Source organism: Numenius arquata, chromosome 12, assembly GCF_964106895.1.
Source record: "Numenius arquata chromosome 12, bNumArq3.hap1.1, whole genome shotgun sequence".
NCBI classification, from domain to species: Eukaryota; Metazoa; Chordata; class Aves; order Charadriiformes; family Scolopacidae; genus Numenius; species Numenius arquata.
The window spans coordinates 16,749,995-16,773,354 of NC_133587.1; the positions used below are offsets into that span (position 1 = coordinate 16,749,995).

Below are 23,360 nucleotides of genomic sequence, written 5' to 3' on the forward strand. Positions count from 1 at the left end.
TCCACGTCAGCTGTACAGGTGCCAGAAACTGTTATTCTCAAGTAAAATTAAATAAGATTTATTTAATTTATATTAAATTTATATAATTTATATATCTCTACATTTATATACTTCAGATTCTTACTTTGTTGAAAATTTCTATTCTGCTTGGCATTTCTGCATGATTCTGTCTCTCTGTGTTGGCAATGGGCTTGTTTTGATGTCTTTAATTTATCTCGGAGCTTTTATTATGTAGATCTCCCTACAGCCTTCATATAGTCATGAAGCCGATGAGCAGTTAAGGTCTTTTACTCTTCATCCCTCTTTATCGTACACCCTCTGACCGTATAGACTGATCGCTATAGAAACTTCCATTTTTTCTAAGTCTACAAAAGATGTCTTGATTCACAGTGTTTCCTGATTCACAGTGGAAGTATTCGGTGTTGAATCTGAACAATTTTAAATTGTCTCAGTGAGTCTCAAGGAGCATCAAGTATCCCTGGAGAAGGACTTGGGGGTGTTGGTGGGTGAAAAGCTGGCCATGAGCCGGCAATGTGTGCCCCCAGCCCAGAAAGCCCCCCGCACCCTGGGCTGCATCCCGAGCAGCGTGGCCAGCAGGGAGAGGGGGAGGATTCTGCCCCTCTGCTCCGCTCTGGGGAGAACCCCCTGCAGTGCTGCCTCCAGCTCTGGGACCACCAACAGCAGAAGGACATGGAGCTGTTGGAGCGGGGCCAGAGGAGGCCACGGAGATGCTGGGAGGGCTGGAGCCCCTCTGCTGTGAGGACAGGCTGAGAGAGTTGGGGGGGTTCAGCCTGGAGAAGAGAAGGCTCCAGGGAGACCTTGAAGCCCCTTCCAGTCCCTCAAGGGGCTCCAGGAAAGCTGGGGAGGGACTCGTGATCAGGGAGGGGAAGGAGGAGGGGAAGGGTTTGACACTGAAAGAGGGGAGATTGAGCTGAGATGTGGGGAAGAACAACTTTGCTGTGAGGGTGGTGAGAGCCTGGCCCAGGTTGCCCAGAGAAGCTGTGGCTGCCCCATCAATGGAGGAGTTCAAGGCCAGGTTGGAGGGGGCTTTGAGCAACCTGGTGTGGTGGGAGGTGTCCCTGCCCAGGGCAGGGGGTGGCACTGGATGGGCTTTGAAGGTTCCTTCCGACCCAAACCATTCTGTGATTCTATGAGCGCTTACAGAGCCTCATTATCCCACAAAGGTCTGTGCTCTGGTGGTTGGCTCATAATATCTGATACATCCATGCATTTTTGCTGTGACCTTAACAGAGGTCTCTGATACCCTGAGCCGCTTCTGGGTACAATACTGGACAAAATGGTGCTACCATTAAAATTAATTTTTATGCCTCTGCCCATGATACTTATCTATACATATGTCACAGCAGTATCAGAGAGAAGCCTATTTAGTTTAAAAAAAAAAAAAAAAAAAAAATCATTTGGAATATCCATGGGCATTGACTTAGTTGTAACACTCAGATTCAAGGTAGAAACAAAGGAAAGAAATGTTTAACATCAATAGAGCACCAGGCAACTTGTTTCCTTTTGGGCAGTATTTAAGGCACGGGAGTGACTGTCAGCATCCTGGGCTCTGTGTCCAGGTTTGTCATGTAGCAGCACGGGTCTGTGAAAAGCACTGGGAATTAATTACTCGAGTACTTTGTTATGGAAGCAGAAGCCAAACACTGATGTGAGGGCTGGATCTTACTTGCAATTCTTTTTCTTTCAGTTCTTCAGAACCACGTCCATCTGGCCTGGAGGAGAGTGATCAGTCGTCGATGTCTGGAGAACAAGGAATGAATTTAGATAATTCAGGCCCTAAACTTTCCGATTTTGCAAGTAGGCCACCAGGTAGTAGGACTTTTCTGTGGATTATCTGAATGTAATAACTGTAAGAGAGCTTTTACTGATCTTTGTGAGCATTCTATTTTATTTGTGTTATCAGACATTCAAGTCCAAGCCCTTTTTTCCCTCCAAGTAACTGATTTGGACTAGATGATCTTAAAGGTCCCTTCCAACCTAGACAATTCTATGATTTTATGATTCTAATTGGTACCATTAGTTTTTTCTCTGAAGTAACTGAAAACAAAGAGAGGGCTGCGTTCTCATGTTTCATCCTGCAGGTGTCATATTGAATACTGTAATTACTCACCAATAACATAATTGATGAAAAATTCTGTATTTCTAGCTGTATCACAGACTAATGCCTTAAAAATTTAACATTAACCAATAGCTGCTTTTTCAGAATTAAGAAATAGGCATTGCAGTTGGAATTATCCTTTGCACACAGGGAGGATTAAATCCAAAGTCCATGAAGGAATTTCTGTTATAAGCCACATGGGTGGTTCTTAACACCATTTTAAGGAGTATTAATTAGTGAAAGTCCAGCTCTGCATTTGTAAGTGAAAGCAAACTCATGGACAGTTTCAGAGACTTTTCAGGTGGCATGAATCTGGAGTAATAGCTATTAGCTGGTACGATACACTAAGAGATCTCCAATTCAATGTCGTGCAAGTCATTCATACATCAAGTAAAAATATTTGTAAGAATTAAATTAAATCTTTGTCCTTATTTGTAAAGCTTGTTTCATTAATGCAGCTCTCGCGTAAGATTCCTGGCTCCACTTTCTATCTGATCCTGTTTGTTACAGAAATTCTGCTTTCTCTGATCCTTGGTTTTAATGAAAGTATCATCTGGTCCTCTCAGGTTACCCATCTCAGCCAGTGGAACAGAGACCACTTCAGCAGATGCCACCTCAACTCATGCCTCACTCGCAGCAGCCGCAGCAGCAGCCGCAGCCACCACCACAGCAAGTGCAGGCCCCACCGCAAACCCCGCAGCAGCAGCAGCAGCAGATGATGATGATGCTTATGATGCAGCAGGATCCCAAATCTGTCAGGCTTCCTGTGCCACAGGGAGTTCACCCACCGAGAGGACCTCTGAATCCAGATGCTCAGCGAATGCCGATGCAGCAGAGTGGCAACATGTCAGTGATGGTTAACCTCCAGGGTCCTGGATCGGTGCCTCCGTCTCCTGATAAACAAAGAATGTCCTTGCCAGGCAATCCTCCTCTGGGAAATAATGCAAGAAAAATGGTTTATCAAGATAATGTACAGAATCCTTCCAGCTCACCCCTCGGAGAGGTTTCATCAGTATCCTCCCTTCCAGAAGGAGGTGGAGCTGAAGGCCCCCCAGCATCAGGAGCTCAGAATAATTTGACGTCTCATTTAGTAGTTTCACAGAACCAGTTAATGATGACAGGACCCAAACCTGGACCATCCCCACTTTCAGCTGCCCAAGGTGCAAGTCCCCAGCAGCAGTCTAATTCTCTGCCTAGCACTCTTACACACCATTTTCCAAATGTTGCCACCCCATCACAAACTTCAAGGCCTAAAACCCCAAACAGAGCAAGCCCAAGGCCATACTATCCTCAGACTCCTAATAACCGTCCACCTAGCACAGAGCCATCAGAAATCAGCTTGTCTCCAGAGAGACTCAATGCTTCTATAGCTGGTCTGTTCCCTCCCCAGATCAATATTCCTTTACCTCCCCGGCCTAATCTCAATAGAGGATTTGATCAGCAAGGTCTCAATCCCACTACTTTGAAGGCCATTGGACAAGCCCCATCAAATCTCACAATTAACAGTCAGTCTAGTTTTGCTGCTCCACAGTCACACAAATTGGAAGGCATGGTCATGAATTCGGGAAAACAAGCCAACGCTGGAGGAACAAAGAGAGCAAGTCCAAGCAATAGTCGAAGGTCCAGTCCTGGATCCAGTAGGAAAACTACGCCGAGCCCCGGCAGACAGAATTCAAAAGCAGCTAAATTATCATTGACAACTCAGCAGAATCCATCTCTCTTGCAGAACATGGAATTACAAAGAAATATGATGGCTGGTCCCTCTCCTTTGCCGACACCTGTGACTACAAGTTTTCAAAATAATAACATGCTAAGTAATCAGAGTCCTGCAGGTCCTGTCCCTGCTGTCACTGGTGTTCCTGAAGACAATAAAGAGAGCCTTAGTCTGCCTCAAGATAACGAGTGTCCAAGTGCACAAGGTGTCCAAGGTAACAAAGACCAGCCCAGCGTTGAACTAAAAGGTGTCCCTACTGCTCCAGAAATGAAGGTGTTGGTTCCAGAAGAACAGTCGAAAAAAGACGGGCAGGCCTTAGACACCAGTAAGCTTCCAGTCTTGGAGGAAAGTAAAACCATGGTATCTCCAGCTATGAGGGAGGCACCAACTTCTTTAAGTCAACTTCTTGATAATTCTGGAGCACCTAACGTAACCATTAAGCCCCCTGGGCTGACTGGTCTTGAAAAGGCACCAATAGTCACCACTGGTGAGGAGCTAAAGAAGATAGCTGTCATTCCTCCACTGCAGGAGTCATCCTCAAGCAAAGAGCCATCTAATTCACTTAGCTTGCCTCAAAATAATGAGCCCAGTTCAAATCCAGGCCACCAGGAACCAGGAGAAATAAACTCCAATGTTGCACAGAGTGTTCCTCCAGTGATGCAGAGGCCTGTCAGCTCTTCTTCAATTTCAGGTCCTTTACCCCCCAACCAGATAACAGTTTTCGTAACTTCAAACCCTATAACATCTTCTGCTAATACATCAGCACCGTTACCATCTCACTTGCAACCTGCATTAGTGTCGACTGTTGTCACGATGCCCAACGTAGGGAACAAAGTTATGGTTTCTGAGGGACAGTCAGCAGCTCAGTCTAACGCCCGGCCACAGTTTATTACACCCGTTTTTATAAACTCATCGTCAATAATTCAGGTTATGAAGGGCTCTCAGTCAAGTACGATTCCAGCAGCCCCGATGACTTCTAACTCAAGTCTGATGCCTCAGTCGGTGGCGGTGGTTGGTCCTCTGCACATACCGCAGAACATAAAGTTCTCCTCTGGGCCCACTCCTCCCAGCACGTCATCCGGCAGTCCCGTTTCGAGCATTCCCACCAGCAGGGCACTGGTTCTTAATGCTGTGGCACCTCCTGCTCAGCTGCCTTCTCCTGCTACGACTTCTTCCAGTGTTCCTTCACACAGCCCTGCTCAGCCAGTCAAAGACTTCAGCCCAGAGGAGACTTCTTCTCAGAGCGGTGGGTCGAGTGACCAGTGCTCTGTCACAGCAGCCCAGCCTGGACCTGTTGTGTCACCTCTCCTTACCAGTAGTCCGGGCTCTGGGAACAGGCGCAGTCCCGTTTCGTCGAGCAAGGGAAAGGGCAAAGTAGACAAGATTGGCCAACTCTTGCTGACGAAAGCGTGCAAGAAAGTCACTGGCTCCCTTGAGAAAGGGGAAGAGCAATACGCTTTGGATGGAGAAGCAGAAGGTCAGGGAATAGAAACATCGGTCCCAAACAGTTTGGGAACCGAGCAACCACCAGCAGAACTAGAGAATAAAACTGTGACACCCCCGGCACCCACTCTTATAAAACAGAGCACTTCTGGGCCCAGCGGTTCCAGCCTCAGCCCCGCGGCTGCGCCTCCTGCCGCCACCTCCCCAGGCGTGACAGCCAGCACTCCTGCTGCCACCGCCGTGCCCGCCGTGCCCCCTGCCCCGGAGCCTGCTCCCCCCGCACCCAGCACCAACGGTGGGGGCCTTGGGGGTCTGCTTCCCGAGCAGAGTGGGGCTGGCGCGGCCGAGGAGAAGGCGGGAGCACACCAGGAACTGCTGCAAAGCGCCGGTAAGTCCAGTGCCACCCGCCATAAGGGGAAGGAATGAGATGGCTTTTCGACTGCTCAGGGGCTTTTTGCCAGGAGCATAATAAAATTTAGACGCTGTAGCCAAGGCTGAAAACTGCTTTTGTGTTTCTAATGTCCGAGTGACACGCAGTCGCTTGGATTTCACTGATTCATGTTTCAGATGTTTTTCAGTTTTCATTTACTGCAGAAGCGGGGTATTTGTCACGAGCGTATGATGCTGTAGCAGAGGAGTGACTTTCAAAACCTGTTAGAAGTGGAGAGAAAAAGTAGATGTATCAGTAGTTACAGAAGTCATCCGTACGATGCCTTTTGTACTGGTGGATACACTGCTATTCTGCTTCATTTTTGCCAGAGACTTTCTATATTTGCAACTTGGTTCAATTTATTGACTTAATTTATGTTATTTTGAGTTAATCTTACTAATACTAGTTCCCTCTTTGAATAACCTTAACCCCGTAGGGAAATAGCTGAATAACTTCCAGAGGAAAAAAAAAACAACAACCAAACACAAAAATAGTTATGTCTAGGGAAAAATTAAAATGCTCATTTCAGAGAAATGCTTGAAAAAGTGATTATAAGTGAATTGCACCCAATTCAAAACATAAAATACCTTCACAGCTGAACTGTCTTCTCCTTTACTACTTTAATTTGGGCATCTGACAGTCTTTATTTATGACATCGCTATTTCTTGATGCCGTTTTTGATCTATTGAAAATGATGTGGAAATAAACCATCACTCTTGATGTAAGCTGTCTGAATACCCCTTGAATTTAGACACAGAAGATGAAGTCCTGGAAGAAAAAAAATCCACAGAAGTCAGTGGAATGAGAACTTGAGCTTGAGAGTGACTTTCCCCGTGGCTGTTTGGCGTATGCCATAGCTGTGTGCCAGTAGAACATGGGAATCATAGAATCGTAGAATTGTCTGGGTTGGAAGGGACCTTTACTATCAGCGAGTACAACCATCAACCTAACTCTGATAAAAACCATCACTAACCCATGTCTCTAAGCACTATGTCAACCCAGCTTTTAAATCCCTCCAGGGATGGTGCCTCAACCACTTCCCTGGGCAGCCCATTCCAAGGCTTAATAACCCTTTCTGTGTAAAAAATGTTCCTAATATCCAATCTGAACCTCCCCTGGAGCAACTTGAGGCCATTCCCTCTTGTCCCATGGCCTGTGCCTTGGGAGAAGAGACCGACCCCCCCTGGCTACACCCTCCTTTCAGGGAGTTGTAGAGAGCGAGAAGGTCTCCCCTCAGCCTCCTTTTCTCCAGGCTGAACACCCCCAGCTCCCTCAGCTGCTCCTCACAAGACTCTTGCTCCAGACCCCTCACCAGCTCCATTGCCCTTCTCTGGACACGCTCCAGCCCCTCAAGGTCTTTCTTATCCTGAGGGGCCCAAAACTGGACACAGCACTCGAGGTGGGGCCTCCCCAGTGCCCGGTACAGGGGGACGATCACCTCCCGAGTCCTACTCACCACGCTGTTCCTGACACAGGCCAGGATGCTGTTGGCCTTCTTGGCCACCTGGGCACACTGCTGGCTCATGTTCAGCCCACAGTCGACCAACACCCCCAGGTCGTTTTCTGCCAGGCAGCTCCAGCCACTCTGCCCCAGCCTGTAGCGCTGCAGGGGGTTGGTGTGACCCAAAGGCAGGACCCGGCAATTGGCCTTGTTGAACCTCATCCCATTGGCCTCGGCCCATCCATCCAGCCTGTCCAGATCCCTCTGCAAAGCCTTTCTACCCTCCAGCAGATCAACACTCCCACCAAACTTGGTGTTGTCTGCAAACTTACTGAGGGTGCAAATGTTCACTTTGAGCTTCACAGAGGGAATTGGGGTTTGTTAGGAGAAAATCAGAAATGGATATTCTATATTTAAACAGGAATGTTTTACTTTTTGTTTTCATGTTCTTCCTAAGTTCATTTTCGCATAGAAGAGAAGACTAGAAAGCATTAGCCCAACAAGAATTGTTTTTCCATCTTATTTTTTAACTTGGCAACCTAAGAAATGTTAAGTCATGTGGTCTTAGTGCCAGAGGACTTCAAGGGAGCCTCTGGAGCATATTTTGCACTCTTGCAATTTAACTGAAAGAGTGAGAGCATTCATTCCTTAACAAAGGTGCTGTTTCCCCCAGAGCTTCTGTTTGAGATAAGCATTAACCTGAGAGAGACTAAACTCTTTTAATTTCTAGGACTTTCTTTAATTTCTCAGTCTGGTTAAAAGGTGTTACCTTTTAAAAATGTGCTTTATGATCTAATGATTTTGTCATTTATTCTAATTTGAGAAAACTTGCTTGGGATAGTTTTGCCAAATTTTTTTTTTTTAAAACTGGGGAGGTGTGTGTGGCGGTGGTGAAACAGAGGGTGGGTTAAAACAATTGCACCTCTAAATTGAAGAATGCAGTAAGCGGGAGGATAGAGCATTTTGTAAAAGCAGCCCGATCGCACAACAGAAAATTCTTGTGACTCCCTTTGAAAATAATGCTTTTTCCCTCTACTTTTATTCCAGCATCCTCTCAACACTTAACACAGAAAAAAAGTTCAGTTGCAGCATCAGAAAGTACTGTTCAAAGAACAGGTAAATCTCACTTTGGAAAAGCAGAATATAGGTGAACTAAACTCTTTATGTTTGTAACTGAAAATGCATTTATTTTAATGCATATTTAATGGTCACTAATATGCTCGATAGCTTGGGGATTGGTTTCCTTTTCTATTATTTGTGCTTTTGGGATTACTTTTCCTTGTTAGATACATTGTGCTTTAGAAGTCTCCAAAGCCTTATTGGAGATTCAGGGTGGGATCAAGTAAAATAAATTAAAAAATTACTAAGGCAGTTTTTAGCTACTGGGTGATAAGCTGGAAGGACTGGATTTGCAGTGATACGTTTTGTTTGAGCTCTGAAGTTTTGTTAAGTGCAAACAGGAGTTTTTCTTTTATATGGGACACTTCTGAAAATATTTTCCAAAGCCATGCTAGGAATGTAAGTTTTAGACTTGTAATCCTTTTTTTTGCTGTTCAGCTTTTAATGACCCCTCGGCAGAGTCTCAGGGATGGAGACCTGGCAGATGACTTTTTGTTGGTGCCATCCATTATCACGATGTTTCACCATCAGTTCTGTGGCGCTTTAAAAAAGTAATTCCCAAGATGAGTAGGGAAAATGGGATAGACGTGGACTTGCACATGGGAAGTGCCACTCTCCATCAATTTGCCATTTCAAATACGATTAGAAGTAGAGCTTTCAGAAAGTACAAGTTGTACTAAACTGCTTTCTTTACACTTCTACTTAAACTTAAAAGATGTTCCTGCACCCTGTCGCTCCACAGCTGAGTCATTGCCCCGGTGCCGATGTGGCCGTACTGGGGACTTCCTGCTGGGGGAAATAGCACTGACCTTATCGTTTTTTATTATGGTGTATTCTCCCTGTTCAAATTTTGGGTAGGAAGAAAAAGAATTCTTTCCTTGTGTTGCTTAGCCTATTTTTCTTTCGTTGCCAAGACATTTTCCCAGACAGTGCTGTGCGCACTTACACTGAAGAGTCTGATACTCCAACAATACAAATTGTAAGGGGTATTTACCGTAAGGGGACAGATATTACCTGGTTTCTTAATTTTATTACACCTTTATCCTTTGTGCACACTCTAGCAAACTTTGGCTACTAGATGGATCATGAAGCCACAGTTCTGCGCACCGCTGTCCCCAGAAGTGTGGGTGTTCGGTGGGGAGAGGGGTGCGCTGCAGGCAGGGTGACAGGGGGGAGCAGGACGTCACGCTGCGATGGCAATCCCTGACCCAGGGGCAGTTTCTCACAAGAGGTGCTGGGTTCGGGTGTAGCTGCTCCCTCTCAACAAAGGATCTGGAGAATGAAAAGGTGGACAGTTAAAAGCTTAGAAGTCTTACATGGTGAAAAGGAGAGCTGTTCATTACGGTGGCGGCTCAAAGGGAAGCCTGATCTGTGTGTATAAAACCCCCAGGAGAGAGACAGACAAAGGGGAGAGGGCAGCCTGCTCTTTACATCATTTCCCCACAGATTTTTCCCAATTTGGTAGAAGTATAATTGGGCTTCAGAAAATCGTCTACCTTTGCATTAGAAGATATTGCTGTGAGAGGTGGTTGAGTCAAGGCAAAATTTTCCATGCATATCCAGATCAGTACTTTTAAGGTTTAAAACTAACAAAACCGAGATGTTTTAGAAGGAATGAACTGTCTAAAATGGAAGTTTAAAAAGGAGGAGAACAAGGGCTACAGTCAGGGAGTTTCTCTACAGTTTTCTTCTGCAGGGTTCTTTTTAACTTTTCTCTGTTTGAGCTGGTGCAGGCCACAGCCAAGAGGAGCGTGGGGCTGGTGTGGTACCAAGATACTCGGCTTGCTTTGCTTTGAGGGTAACGATAGCTGAGAGAAATTTATTCTTCAGACCTAATGCATAATGAGCAAAAATGTGAGATAGTCATGCCTTGTCAGCGGGTATGTACTTCTACAGCAGACTTAAAAATTATCTTTTTCTCTTGTAGAACTTGAAACAAATGCTCCACTAGTTGCTGGTCAAAGGTAAGGAGATAGTTTGTGTAGATTCAGAATAGCTATAGCTTTCATGGGAGGAAGCCCCTTTCTCTTTGCTTCAATTGCACAACTTCTACTGCTTTTCATTTTCTTGTCCATACCTTTCTGTCCTGCTAAGAAATTGGGAGAGTTGAATGGTTCGAAATAATGCTGAAATACAGACTGTTTGGTAACTTTTTCCCGAGTCTGTCTTCATGCTTTGGACAGTGTTTCCGCTTGTCCCTTCAGGCCTGAGTGTTTCACGTCCTGGAAGGGTCTTGATGGTTCCACTGTTTGCTATTTTCTGAAAACAAATCAAAACTAAAACCTCCAAAGCCATGTCAAGCTTAGCTGTCATGTGGATTTTTGTTTTCTGAAAGTAGGTCTTTCTAAAGTTTGTTCTTCTTCTGCCTTCGTGACTGTTTTCTCCAGATTTCCTCTGTGTTTGCTTGTTGACACCTTGCCAAGACCTGATAGGAAAGCCAAGCAGAAACTTCATCTTGTCCCAATTAAGACAGTCAGTAATTAAAAGATCAAATTTCAAATGGTTGTGTTCTGTCAGAAGAAAAGATGGTTTCCAAGATCTATTTCTGTTAGATTCTAAACCCACCAGGTCTAGGCAGCTGTCATGACAGACCTTTGTCAGGTTTTCGGGTAAGGGTGGTGGCACAGCTGGCCGGGGTTTTGATGCCCCCTCCTCAGTGGAGTGATGCCCTGAGGCAGGGCAGGAAGGGCACCTCACTTGGGTGGTTCATCAGGAAACAAGGCAGCGTCCTCTTTTGAAAGGGAGGTGACACAATGCGCCTTCTCAGATCAGGAATGACTCTGAATTGAATATTTAACTATATTTACCTTCACTTGGATTGGGATCTTTCTAGTTGTATCAAAGACAAACTGAAATTTCACCACAAGTTTGGTTTTTCTCTAAAAAGCTGAAGGTGAGACACCTGGGAGATGAGTGGGTTCTCCCAATGCAGTGTCCTTGCGTGACCGTTCTCCAGACTCAAGCGGCACATCAAATTACCCCAAGTGCAGTTCTGTTTGGATTTTTCTGGACTGATGCTTTTCTGAGCAAGGCCGGAAAAGAAGGGAAGGTTTTAGGCAAACTGTGAATCTGGTGATGGCTGATAGTGACAGGGGTGGGCTTTGAGCCCCCGCAGTTAAACGCCGTATGGGACAAACCTTAGAGGAACCTTGCAACCTACAAAGCACTGGAGATATTTTCACTTGGGCCAACTTGATTTCCCCCTGTAAAAGGAGAAAGGTGATGTGTTGGTTCCTATGAGACAATCCAAACTATGGATTAATCACTGGAATCTGTAAAAATGCCCGGTAATAACTGACCTTCAGCTGCTGCCTGTTTGCTCACCTCCAGGCGTCCTCTGCAGCGGGTGGCTGTGGCTTCAGCTGCCCCAGTTACGTAGCAGAAGACCAGTTTGTGACCTCTTTGGGGGATTTGGTTTATAGATTACTATAATACTGACTTGGGGGGAAATAGATTTCGATATTTAGTTTGTATCTGAGACAATCCACGTGCTTCCATATCCTCCTTCTGCCATGTGTTTCCTTGCTAGAGAGCATTTGTCTCTCCTTCCAGTGACAAACTGGTTTATTTCAGATAGCTGTTACTTACAACCACAAGTATTTGTAGTAGTTTTTCCCCTGACACACTGACGCTGTAGCGGGACCTCTGTAACACACAGGTCTGCTCTGGTGTTTTCTGTCAGTTCTCGGATTAGGGCAGCCTTTCTTGAAATCTTGCAAGTATCACCCAAAGGGCATGAAATGAGCTTTCTTTCTCCTTTTCTGTTATCAGCCGAATAATTTGTTTGATTACTCACCTTTGAATTTGCAGGAGATAAGTTTGGCTTAATCTTCAGAAACTTTAGTCATTGGAAATTGTCTGGCGTTAATGCATTAAGGAATGCAAAATTAATGCAAACACCCAAACCTCGGGATGAGTTTCCAGGGTTAAGAGTGATAAAATAAAAGAGGAGTTTAATTAAAAACTGTAGCACTCCATTTATTGTCTCAGTGACAACAAACACGGATTTCCACAGTACCTAAAATTATTTTTTATACCAGAAAAAGCTGTCTGTTATAAAAAAAATATATTTTAACTTCAAGCTTTAAAGGTTGAAGAAAGTTTTAAATAAACCTTAAGCTTTTTAATATGTAAAGAAATCACTTGGATCAATGGAGTGAGTCTTTTCAGTGAAAACAAAAGCTGGCTGTACTCACTGAAGGGGTCGTGATTCCTCCTTATGTTCAGCTGCAATTTCAACTCTGTGTTCCCGTATCGTAGCAGTCTCTAATGTAACTTGTTTGCTTTTCCTAGACTTCAGTAATGGTGGCACCTGTGGAAAACAGAGCAGACAATTTGTAATGCATCTATAATTTCTTGGGCTTCTAATGTTGAAAGTATTCTCTTTGAGGACTTCTCAGTTCTGTATCCTCTGATAATTTTTAATAGAAACGGACTATACTCTGGCTTACTCAGGTCATTCTTCATCTGATAAAACTTCTGGTATCTCTAGCATTTCATATCTTCAGTGCTAATAGTCCGGAACTGGTACCTGTGTCGGTCCATCCTCCAGCTTGTCTGAGTTGCATAGAAAAACATAATTCTTCTTACACTTCATCAGAACTATTTTGTCCCACTTTATTAGTAATGAGACAAAAGAGAATTGTGAAAAGTCTAAAACTCCAAATAGAAGAAATTCAAGAACAGAGGATTCTGCCGCTTCACAGGAAACTGTAGAGAACGGGCAGCGCAAGAGATCCTCCCGACCGGCCTCTGCGTCTGGCACGGCAAAAGGTAAAAGGCACAGCCATCCTTTCTCTGGAGCGGGCAGGACCTAACCTACTCCCCCAAATAATAACCCTTCCAATAACTGGCTCCTAACGATGGTTTACAGCTTGTGAGTGTTGTGTGCTGTTAACTCTGGTGTCAGTGATTCAGTCACAGGTTGAAGTATGTACCGACGTCTGCACTGGCAGTAAATCTGGTGTGAATTTCCTATTGTTAAGTTTATGGAACTTGTTTCCCACAGCTCTCGCCACCGTAGTGTTCAGCCAGCTTGCCTAGTGGAACCTGAATTCTCTTGGCAGAAATGTGTTGCCATTAAAAGGACTGTGCTCAAGTCAAAAAGTGACTTCTTTTGGGTTTTTTTCCCCCCTGAAGCCTGAGAGACACAAGACAAAGGCTTAACTCTTCCCAAGGGCACACTCAGCTCTCCCGCAGCCAAGTGCTGAGGTTCGGGCAGGCTCCGGGAGCTGCCGGCAGCCCCGGGGGGTGCTGGGCCCCACGCATGGGGCCTCGGCTGCGGCTCCTGAAAGCACGGGACATCCTAAAATTACAGCTATTAACCCATGGCAGTCGCAGTTGCTGATGGGCCTTATTTCTGCCCAGGTCACAGCCTTTAACAAAGTGTGCAGTGTTTGTGTGACACACACAGTTGTTGCCCTAGTGCACAGTGCCGTTCTGCATTTCTGAAGCTAATTCTGTCAGCTCCTTGTGTGTAAGGGTCAGAAAAATTCTGATGGAAAAAAGTTGTGCGAGAGGGTAGAGAGAGACCATCAAGAGGCGACATTTGACCAATATTTTAAAGATAACATGCAGAACACAGAGGTATTAATATCAAATGATTATAAGAGGAAGTCAAGTTGAATTCAGCAACCATTTTCCATACTGAAGATACTAAAATTTGATGGTAAGAATATTTGCATTTTCAGAGTTTCAGAGAAGACTTCCAGCTGTACTTAACTGTGCAGTGACTCTCAAAGATTACACGGAGGGACCCGTACGGTCTGCACTTCTGTGGCTGCTGAATTTAATTACATTTACTCCTTGTGGCAGGATTGTGCAGGAGGATCGAAGCCTGTATTGTAAAAATAAGTTCTCTTTTATGATTGTGAAGAAAAAGTTTGAAAAAATGTGAAGGCAATGTACAAAAGATTTGGTGATACTTTCCTGAGTTCAAGGGGACGAGAAACGTGTGACCTGCCCCATGCACTGTGATGAATAAACCTAAAGATGACAACCAGTGGCACGTCAAATTCTGAAAATGTGGGAACACTGAAGTAAATAAAATTTAAATTTAACGCCAGAACTCACTTAGGGGTTTTGTACCAACTGTATTATTCCTTTACCTCTGTAAGTAAAATAATGGTTTTTAAAACGTGTGTCTGAAACTGCCGCAGTGTCCAAGGGTTTTGCTTGAGAACAGAGGTCCCGCTGACCACATAGTCCCTTTTGGGGCTTTGGTGACCTGGTGGCCCTGCAAGCGGCTGTTCTCACGGTGCAGAGAAAATGGGCAACCCAAGGCAGGCTGGAGGGTTAGCGAGGCAGCTGAGGACGCATAACGAGGTTTGCCGCTTGTGCCTACTCTGTTCTACATTTTTATTAGTGAATCCTGGCTTAAGAGAGCACACTTGGTTTGTGTGTTCCTGGTCTCCTCCTGGACACCTCCTGTATCTGGAGAAACTCGCTAATTTCTGTTAAAGAGAATGCAGGGCTGGGAGGAGGTACCTTTTGAGAGAGAGGCTGATTAAGGTCATTATAAAAATGGCACGTAGGAGAAACTGAAATGTTGCAGGGAGAGAGAAGTGGAGTTTGAGCTGTTGGTGTAGGAATTCCCTCGCTAAGTGTCGGGAAGGAGGAGGCAGAGGGGTAACTGTGAGAGAAGAGGACACGCTGAGCCAGCCCTCGCCCATGCGTACACGGCACGCACCGGGGCATGGCTTTGGGGTAGAGACAGGAGGGAGATGCTGGTGATGCTCAGGAGATGCTGATGATGGTCACAAGATGCTGGTGATGCTCCCAAGGGACCGGGGACAGGCACTGACCGCTGCTGCCCGCTTCGTTCTCCCAAACCCGGAGACTGCAGCCCGGCTGCTCAGAGGGCACTCCGTGACAGGCAGTTGTGCCTGTTTAAATGTTTCACTTCCAAAAACTGGCACTGTACTGGCATTTTCACTTTTTGGAGTACCTTTCCAGCAAGGGCTGTTCCAGCATTTACTGTAGCTTCAAGTTTGTCAAATTTTGAAATGTTGATTTATTTTTTTTTTTACTACAACACTTGGCAGCCCTGGGGTTGCACTGTTGCTTTTCTAGTTTCAGATGTCTTGGAATTTTTTCCCCTTTTGACTCTTAGAAAACACACGCAGCTCTAACAGCTTCGGGAAAATATTGTAAAGAGCCAAAGATGCATTGCCAACATTTCAAATCACATTTTTAAAAAAATCTAAAGATGCAAATACCCTCGGTCCTTACTCTCTTTTTGTTTCGAAATGGAGGTGTAGTGCCTTGGTAAGTGCACTGAAAATGTCATCTGCTTTCCCTGTGGCTTCTGCACGTGCTCCCGCCCGCTCTGTCGGTGCTAGATAAGATTTTCTATCTTTCTGCATAAGCTGCTTTTCTGTGAATCACAATGTGCCCTGAAGAGACTGGTTTTTTAATGACCTGACTTTGCAAGGACTCAAACACCGGGATGTTTAACTTGCGTGGCATGCTCCGAAATACCTTGTTTTTCTATAACCGTCCCCCAGATGCTTGGGGCTGGCTGCCCTTCCGTGGGGTGGCCGAGCGAGTCGTGGCCCGTGGGGACTCCAGTTAAAAATACATGACTCTCATTTTTAAGGCTGTTATATTAGGATTTCATAAATGCTACGCTCGCCGCGCTGGGAAATTGTGTCCCTAGAGAAGCGAGGGGGAGCTTTGTGTGTGTCACCACCGGGGCAGAGCGTCCCTCGGTGTCACGGCTGGTGCGGAGCCGGCCCCGGTCATCAGAGGGTTCCACTCCCCGTGACTTTAGAGAAATAGAAGGGCAATCTGTGCAGCTCTGGTGAATGGCTTATCGACGTCGTATCCATGCTTTTTTTCTTCTCTTGATTTCAGAAACGAGTGCCAGTGCAATGCAGTCAAAGCGAAGAAAATCCAAGTAAATTACTGCATGGAAACATGAAACTTGTAAATGAGTGTGAATTTACCGATAGGAATTTTGAGCTGTGATTTTTCTTTTTTAAATAAAATTCTGTACAGTAAGTCATTTTAATATTATACTGTTCCAAATAAATGATTTTTTTTCTAAAAAACAGATAAATAGATATAAAAACTGGGTTCTTCTAAAACCCCCTGGATTTCAGAAGCGAAGTCCGGGGTTAGCACATGAGGTTAATGTGTTTGTATGAAATGGAAGGGGAGGGGAAGACAATTGTAAATTTATTTGTTTCCACTTTTCATAAACAAATTAGAATACAGGGTTGTCATTTTTAGGTAATGGAAATAATGTATTGTGCTGTTGTTTAAGTACTGTATGTGAATAGCAGTAAGGGTTTATAAACAAACCCGATCTTGTTTGGAAATGTAAATAATTTTATTATAAAGTAGATTTGATGTATTTGTTGTAGAAATGGACCAGTGAAACAAACAAAAAAAAATTTAAGGGTTTGTATAATGTGGAATCCCTCATGCTCTAAATAAATGTTATTGTCCTATAATTTGGGTTGTATAATTACTAGCAACAACAACAGCATCGTTCCAAACAGGAAGATGGAAGGGATTATTTAGAGCTCTAGGCCTGTGAGCTCCTTATATGGAGCTTTAGAGAGGAATTTGTTTAACCACAAATGAATTAACTGATGCAGCTGTTCTGGCAAAGCAAGAGAAAACCCCCGAGGCCGCCTGGGGTGAGTGTGCCCTGAGTGGGGAGAGCCAGCAGCTGGCGCTGCCCGCAAATAGAGCTCCTCAGCAGGAAAACACGGTGGAGAAAAATGCTGTATGAAATGGTTTGGGGACTTTCTGAAAGGCGGGAGCCTGCCGTGTGGTTATCGGGGGGACGGTACTGCCATCGGGGTGATGCTCCGTGGGTGCTGGCGCAGAACGTGGGTCAGTCCCTGTCCCGGGAGCTCTTGCGGGGAGACGCTGAGAAGCCGGTCTGGTCAGATTGCTCCCTGCTTTGTTCACAAAGAGGTACTCTACCTTTTTTTCTTTTCTTACGGAATTTGAAAAATACATTTATGTATATCTAAAGGCTGATTAAATGTAAACTGTCATTATTTGTAAGTTGTCACCTCTTCTAAGGACAGAAATGACCTCTTTGTGCACAAGGTAATAGACACTGAGCGAGGCTGATGTCTCTGCTCCTCGCTGTTGGAGTTTGGACGCTCTGTGTCTCTTGCCTGGGAGAAGTCGGATGTTGGATGGGGAACGGTGCCTCCTCCCGCACCCCAGGAGCCCCAGAGCCCCTCTTCTCTGCAGCTCCTGCTCCCCCCCAGGGGCAGGCGCTTCTCACACTTTACTGGGAATGGTGTGAAGTTGGTTTCCACAAAAACTGTCTACTCCCTTAGGATTATAGATCCATATGTACCCATTTGTATATACACCTATTTATATATTTCTACGTGCATTCACGCACACATGAGCACAGTCAAAAAGAAGCAGTTTCTGAAATTCCCCATTTTTACTACTTTCTTCCTCCACGTTGTGTTTCTTAACCCTCATCTCTAGTTGGCCAGTTCGCAGAGGGGCTTTATTACCCCCGTCAACTGTGCTGAGGACAAGGCAGGGTGTCCCCACGCCTGTCCAAGCCTTTGGTGGGGTGGGAGAGGCCCCCTTGGGGTGTTGCTCTTCGATGTCCTCTGAGTCTGCCCAAACCCTGAGGGCCCAGCATGTGGGTGGCCCGGCCTCTGCTTGCCCCCACTGCTGCTGTTGCTGGTCAGGTCCGTTGGGATGTTTTGGGAAATGAGGAGCTGGAAATGTCCACGAAACGCGAAGGTCGTCTTCACAGTCAAGGTCCATGTACCAGTAAACTGGGGGAAGAGAGAGGATGCACTCAGGCTTGTGGAAAACACCAGACTGGGGGAAGCAGGTGAGCTGGTGGACAGGGTCACCCTGTACAGGGACAGGGACCTTGGGAAAGGACAAATGCAAGACCCTACACCTGGGAAGGAGCCTGCGAAGGAGCCAAGGACCCACCGATGAGCTCGATAGTGCCCGGCTGGGGAGCAGCTCTGTGCTCGGGGCCCTTGGGGAGGGCGAGCAAAGCCCGGCTGAATGTGGCGAGGAGGGCTGGGACCAGCAGAGGTGTGGCCAGGAGGGGAAGGGATCGTTCCCCTCTTCTTGACACTTGTGAGACCATGTCTGGAATATTACCTCCTGCTTCCCACCACCACCCCCACACACAAGAAAGATGTTGATAATGTAGAAGGGACACAGTAGAGGTCACCAAGATGGCCAGGGGCTGGGAACACCTGGCCAAAGAGGAGCGATGGAGGGAAATGGGCTTCATCACCCTGTCAGGTTCTGGAGAAGATGGAGCCAGACTTAGGGAGGTAGGTGCTGGGAGGAGGGGACACCACTGGAATAAATGGAAAGAGGGGAGGTTCTGACTGGATAGAAGAAAAAATTCTCCCTGGGGACAGCTGGGCACTGGACCAGGGCTCAGGGAGATGGCTGGATCTCTCTGAAGTTTTTAAAGAATCAGCTGGACAAAGCCCTGTACGACATGGTCTGAATTCGGTATTTCCCCTGCTGTGAGCAGGAGGTTGGACTGAAGAACTCCTGAGGTCCATCCCAGCCCCAATGACCCTGGGCTTTTTCTCTTGCTGCCAACTTTGGTTTTCCCATGAGAAGCTTTATCAAAGCTTGCTCGTACCGAGTTTTTCATGCCCGATACTGAACCTAACAATTCCTTGAAGTGCTTCTCCCAGCAGCTGGGGGATCGTGGGTGTGACACCCGGGGCACCCCTGGCTTTGCTCTGGGCTGCTGGCCTGGGCGAGCCCGTCCCACCCCTGCCCAGAGCAGGTTGCTCATGGCCCAGTCCCCTCTCATTTTGAGTGTCTCCAAGGATGGAGACTCCTCAACCTCACTGAGCACCCTGCTCCTGTGATCAACCACCCACACAGTAAAAATGCATTTTCTTATGTTTAAGTGGAATTTCTCTTCTTTTTACTTCAGTTTGTGCCTCTCATCCTGCCCCTGGGCTGGGAAGAGTCCGGTTCCTTCTTCTGAACTTCCCCCATCAGGTACCTGCTCATGCGGATGGGATCCCACTGAGCCTTCTCTCCTCCAGGCTGAGCGGTCCCAGCTCTCGGCCTCCCCTCATCGGTCGGATGCTCCAAGCTCTTCATCATCTTGGAGGCGTCTCTGCCTCTCAGGTACCGGGTGGGTGCTCAGAATGTATCAGGCTGTTGGGTGCATGCTTGGAGAAACATCTGATGCTGTAAGAGATGGGCCTCCGTGGGACTCAGCTTTCTCCAGGCAGTCAGCAGCTGCTGTAGCCCTTGAGATCATCCGCTGAGTTTTAGGGTTTGTTAATGGGGAGGGAAAAGAAAAACCCTCCAACGACTCAGGCCGTGCCCTCCCTTGCCCTGTGCATCCTTGTCTTCACAGGGAACCTTTATCTATTGACTTGTCTCTGACAGTCACAGCATTGACTTTTAGAAGCTTATTTTAAAAACCAAAGCATTTTGCAAACAGGTTTATTTGCAGGCTATAGAGGAATACACACAAAATAGAGTTTAAATATATTTTTTTATTTATTTCTTGTGGTTTTTCTTTATATTAGATTTTTTTTTCAGTCAAAAGACAGCATTACAACCTAACAACCAAATCCAGGTTACATACACACAGGCACACTACGTAACGTATTCCAGGCAGTCGTGTCCTTCAGTCTGTTGACACATGGCAAATGTTTACACAATGTCCTACGAGAAGGAGACACCCTTTCTCTACTAACCTTGCTTACACCGATTTCACATGTAACACACAAAAAGGACGTTATTCCGTTAGCTTCGAGGTTTGGACGAGGTCTCAGTCCTACAGCATAGGTTATGTTGAAAAATGTGGGGCTTTTTTTTTTTTTCTTTCCCTCTTCTCCAAATCCCGGGGGGTGGAAGTTTGTCCCACTGTTATAAGGCATCTGGCAGCAGCCGGCTGGGAGAGACCCTCTGCCTGGGCATCCGATGGCCTGGGGCGGCCGGGGACCATCACCTTCTCCAGCGCATTCAGGGAAGGTTTAAGGCAACCTTTTTGCACCGAATAGCACTTTCTTCTCCTTTCTCTTGAAAGGAAACACCGGCCATCGAACACGCTGCCCGTCCTGGTGAAGTGCTGGTGCTCGTTCTGCTGCTGCTGCTCCCTCTCCACGCACAAACCACGACAGGAGCTGGGGTTTTGGCTGATCTTTTCAAAGCTGCCCAAGAGATTTAGCAGCCGAAATGCTAAATGCTTTTTAGCTAAAAAAAAAAAACAAAACAACACCCCAAACCTAAATGCTTTTTAGGGTATTAATTCTGTTAGGCTTCTCTGAAAATCCCAGCATCTACTTTTAAAACAACATAGAAAACACAGAAATACCGAAAACTGACTCCCCAGTCACCTCTTGCATAGGACTTTTAACTAGAGTTTGCTGATTTATTCAAGTTCTGCAGTTGTGTTAAAAAAAGATGACAAACCATGAAAAAAGGTGAAAGGCACATGTACAGTCAGTCCCAGATGGAGATGGACGATGCGCATGGAGGAGCTTTACAAGCAGAATACCTGGGGTTGATACATACGGGTACAATATTGCAGTGCTCAGTGCCTCTCTACGGGTATACTTAAGATACAAGAGCAAATATTGCTATTTTACTGTTACACCTTGAGCTGTTTCCCTCCTCCCTAGATTTCCCGAAGCATAATTGTACCGATACAAAGCTGTGGAGGGGATTTCAGTGAGACTGTGCACAGCCGCCCCCGACCCCCCCGACATAGGTACATGAGGGGAACGGGAAAGAGCGGAGAAGCTTTGGGCTCCTCTGCGCAACACATTTTTAAGCTACAATTACAATTTACTGTGCTGGTTTCCCCCTCCAATTGCAAGGAATAAAATCTTCAGACACACACCCCTCAATAAAATATGGATCGGAGTGGAAGGTGGGGGATTTTCGTGGTTAGCTGTACGAGCCAAAGCTTCATGGCAGTGCTTCTGTGCAGTAGCATCCCCCTTCCTCTGGGTATGGGGCTGGAAAAGCAACCCCCCCCGACCAGCCCAGGAGGTATTAGCTCAGAGGGAGTGTAAGGGGGGGACACCTGCATGTCACCTCCCTGTAAAAAAGAATTGTAAAAAAGGACTACATATAAGAGCCGTCTTTGTTATTAAATGGAGCTGCTCATCTTTGTCATCTTCATCCTATTAAGGAAAGAGTTGTGGGTTTAGTTAATGAGAAGCAAAAAGAAAGGCTGCTTGACCATACATCCATGAATGGCATGAAACAGGTAGCCATGGGGATACCTCCTGCCCAAGTGGCGTCAGGCTGTCCAGAGCCTGCGGCTGATGTGTGCTTCCACCACCACTGGCATCCTGGGGTGAAGCCAGGGAGAAGACGGCATCTCTGATGGGTTTGAGGACACCTCCCACCAAAAGACAGACCTGCCAACCACGCTGAGCCCCTCCCACTACTTCCTCCAGCTTCTGTGGCCACGCTCATGAGACCTGTGACAGCTGCTCCGGTCACATTAACAGGATGAGGACTGAGCCCTTGAAGATGCCAGGAAATTATTCATGACTTTGACATTGTACTGAGCAGAGCTGAGAGAAATGGGCAGAGATGGAAAGCTCCGCCTTGAAGAAGACAAGCCCCATGGCGACCAAGGCCACTTAAGGCCCTTTAATGTCCCCAGCTGGTGTGACAGTGGGATGAAGAGGCTGCGAGAGCGGTGGGTGTCTGTCCTCGGGCTCTGGTCCCTGCAAGCAGCTGTGCTGAGGACGTCACCAGACACAGCCCTGGGGCGGAGAAGGATGTGGGGGGAAGCTCTGAGGACTCAGGGCAGGGGAATGCTGGGGTGCCGACGTGTCCCTCTGCCCCCCAGCAGCTATTTCTGAGTGCAGACAGCAAAGGAGGCACAGCAAACTGGAGGCACATCTGTGCCATCGGTGGGAACTGTGGCTGTTGACAATCCCCGGCGGCTGGAGAGTCACCATGGCACCAGCTGGACACAGGTAGCCTCTTGTTTTAAACCTGGACACTTAGGGAAGCCTTGGGGACTGTGGTTACCCCAACCCCACAGGGGAGTGGGGCTCAGCACTGCCTTCTGCCAGGCAGCAACAGGAAGATGCTGAGAACCATTTTTCTTGACTTGAGGTGTCGTACCACTTTGCACTGGCTGTTTTCTAATTACCGTATGGTTTAATCTTTGGGGAGTCACTTGTTTTTCAATGAATTCACATGAAATCTAATTTCCACTCTACGCAGGGCACTGGAACTGATATTTATCCTCCACAGGAGCAACTGCAAAGCTGTGAATCAAGCCTAGAACCAAACTGGAGCATTTTTTTTAATCTTTTTTTTGTTTTGTTCTGACATCTAGTGGGTTTTTTTTCTCCCCAGCGGGGTTGGATGGAAGAGGAAAAGGTATCAGTAAGATGTAAATGTAAAATTATCTCTTGATTAGAAAGATGCCTAAACAAAGAGTGAGGATTCCCACAGTGGTGATTGATCTTTGGGATGAGCTGTGTGTTCATGTTATCCGTGATGAAAAAAAACCACACTGACTCCCATGGAGAGAATCCTTTTCCTTCTAGATTGAGCTTTTACAGCAGAGTTTTTTGGAAAGCGTATTTGTGAATGTGTGTTTCAGAGCATCGGGTGACGAGGACCGTTGCCCCGCCTCCCATGGCAGGTCCCCCCTGGTCTTGCAATGCAGGCGAGAGCCCAAATTCAGCAAAAACTTGCGTGCCAGCGAGGTGTCCTGCCCCTGCCGTGGCTGCCAGCCTGCCTTTGTGGCAAGCAGAGCCAGGCAGGGAGCTGCCCCAGAGGTGGGTCGCATGGGGGTACACGGGTTTAGATGTGTCCTGGCTTGATCTGTTTTCATCTTGAGAGGTGACACTTCTCCAGGAGGCTGTCTCTCCTGGCCTGGTCCCGACAGCCGGGGCAGCCTCGCCATTCGCTTCAGGGGGTTCACCCATCCCTCTGCTGTGGAGCTGGGCTGCCCTGCCCCATACCCAGAGAAGGCAACCAAGATGCAAAATCTCTCATGCCTTGCTCGGAGAAGATCCCCTGCACCATAGGGATCTTGCCACCATGGGGGCCTGCTGCCTCCACCAGCCCCAGCCTGCCCGCAGTGTCCCAATGCCCCCACACCTGCCCGTCTGTG

The 23,360-nt window shown here is 46.6% G+C and overlaps 1 protein-coding gene across 4 annotated transcripts in view; it reads left to right on the forward strand.

The window, feature by feature from the left end:
* Positions 1–16,720, forward strand: part of NCOA6 (nuclear receptor coactivator 6) — a 38,778-nt gene extending 22,058 nt beyond the window's left edge. For 3 of the 4 annotated variants that reach the window (XM_074157015.1, XM_074157013.1, XM_074157014.1), the window contains 6 exons: positions 1,709–1,830; positions 2,686–5,664; positions 8,195–8,263; positions 10,194–10,230; positions 12,891–13,039; positions 16,121–16,720. In XM_074157015.1, the coding sequence (XP_074013116.1) occupies positions 1,709–1,830; positions 2,686–5,664; positions 8,195–8,263; positions 10,194–10,230; positions 12,891–13,039; positions 16,121–16,167 (3,403 nt within the window). In that variant the 3' untranslated portion in view covers positions 16,168–16,720. The remainder of the gene's footprint in view (positions 1–1,708; positions 1,831–2,685; positions 5,665–8,194; positions 8,264–10,193; positions 10,231–12,890; positions 13,040–16,120) is intronic. The other variant, XM_074157016.1, reaches the window with a different exon arrangement.
* Positions 16,721–23,360: the final 6,640 nt, after the last annotated feature.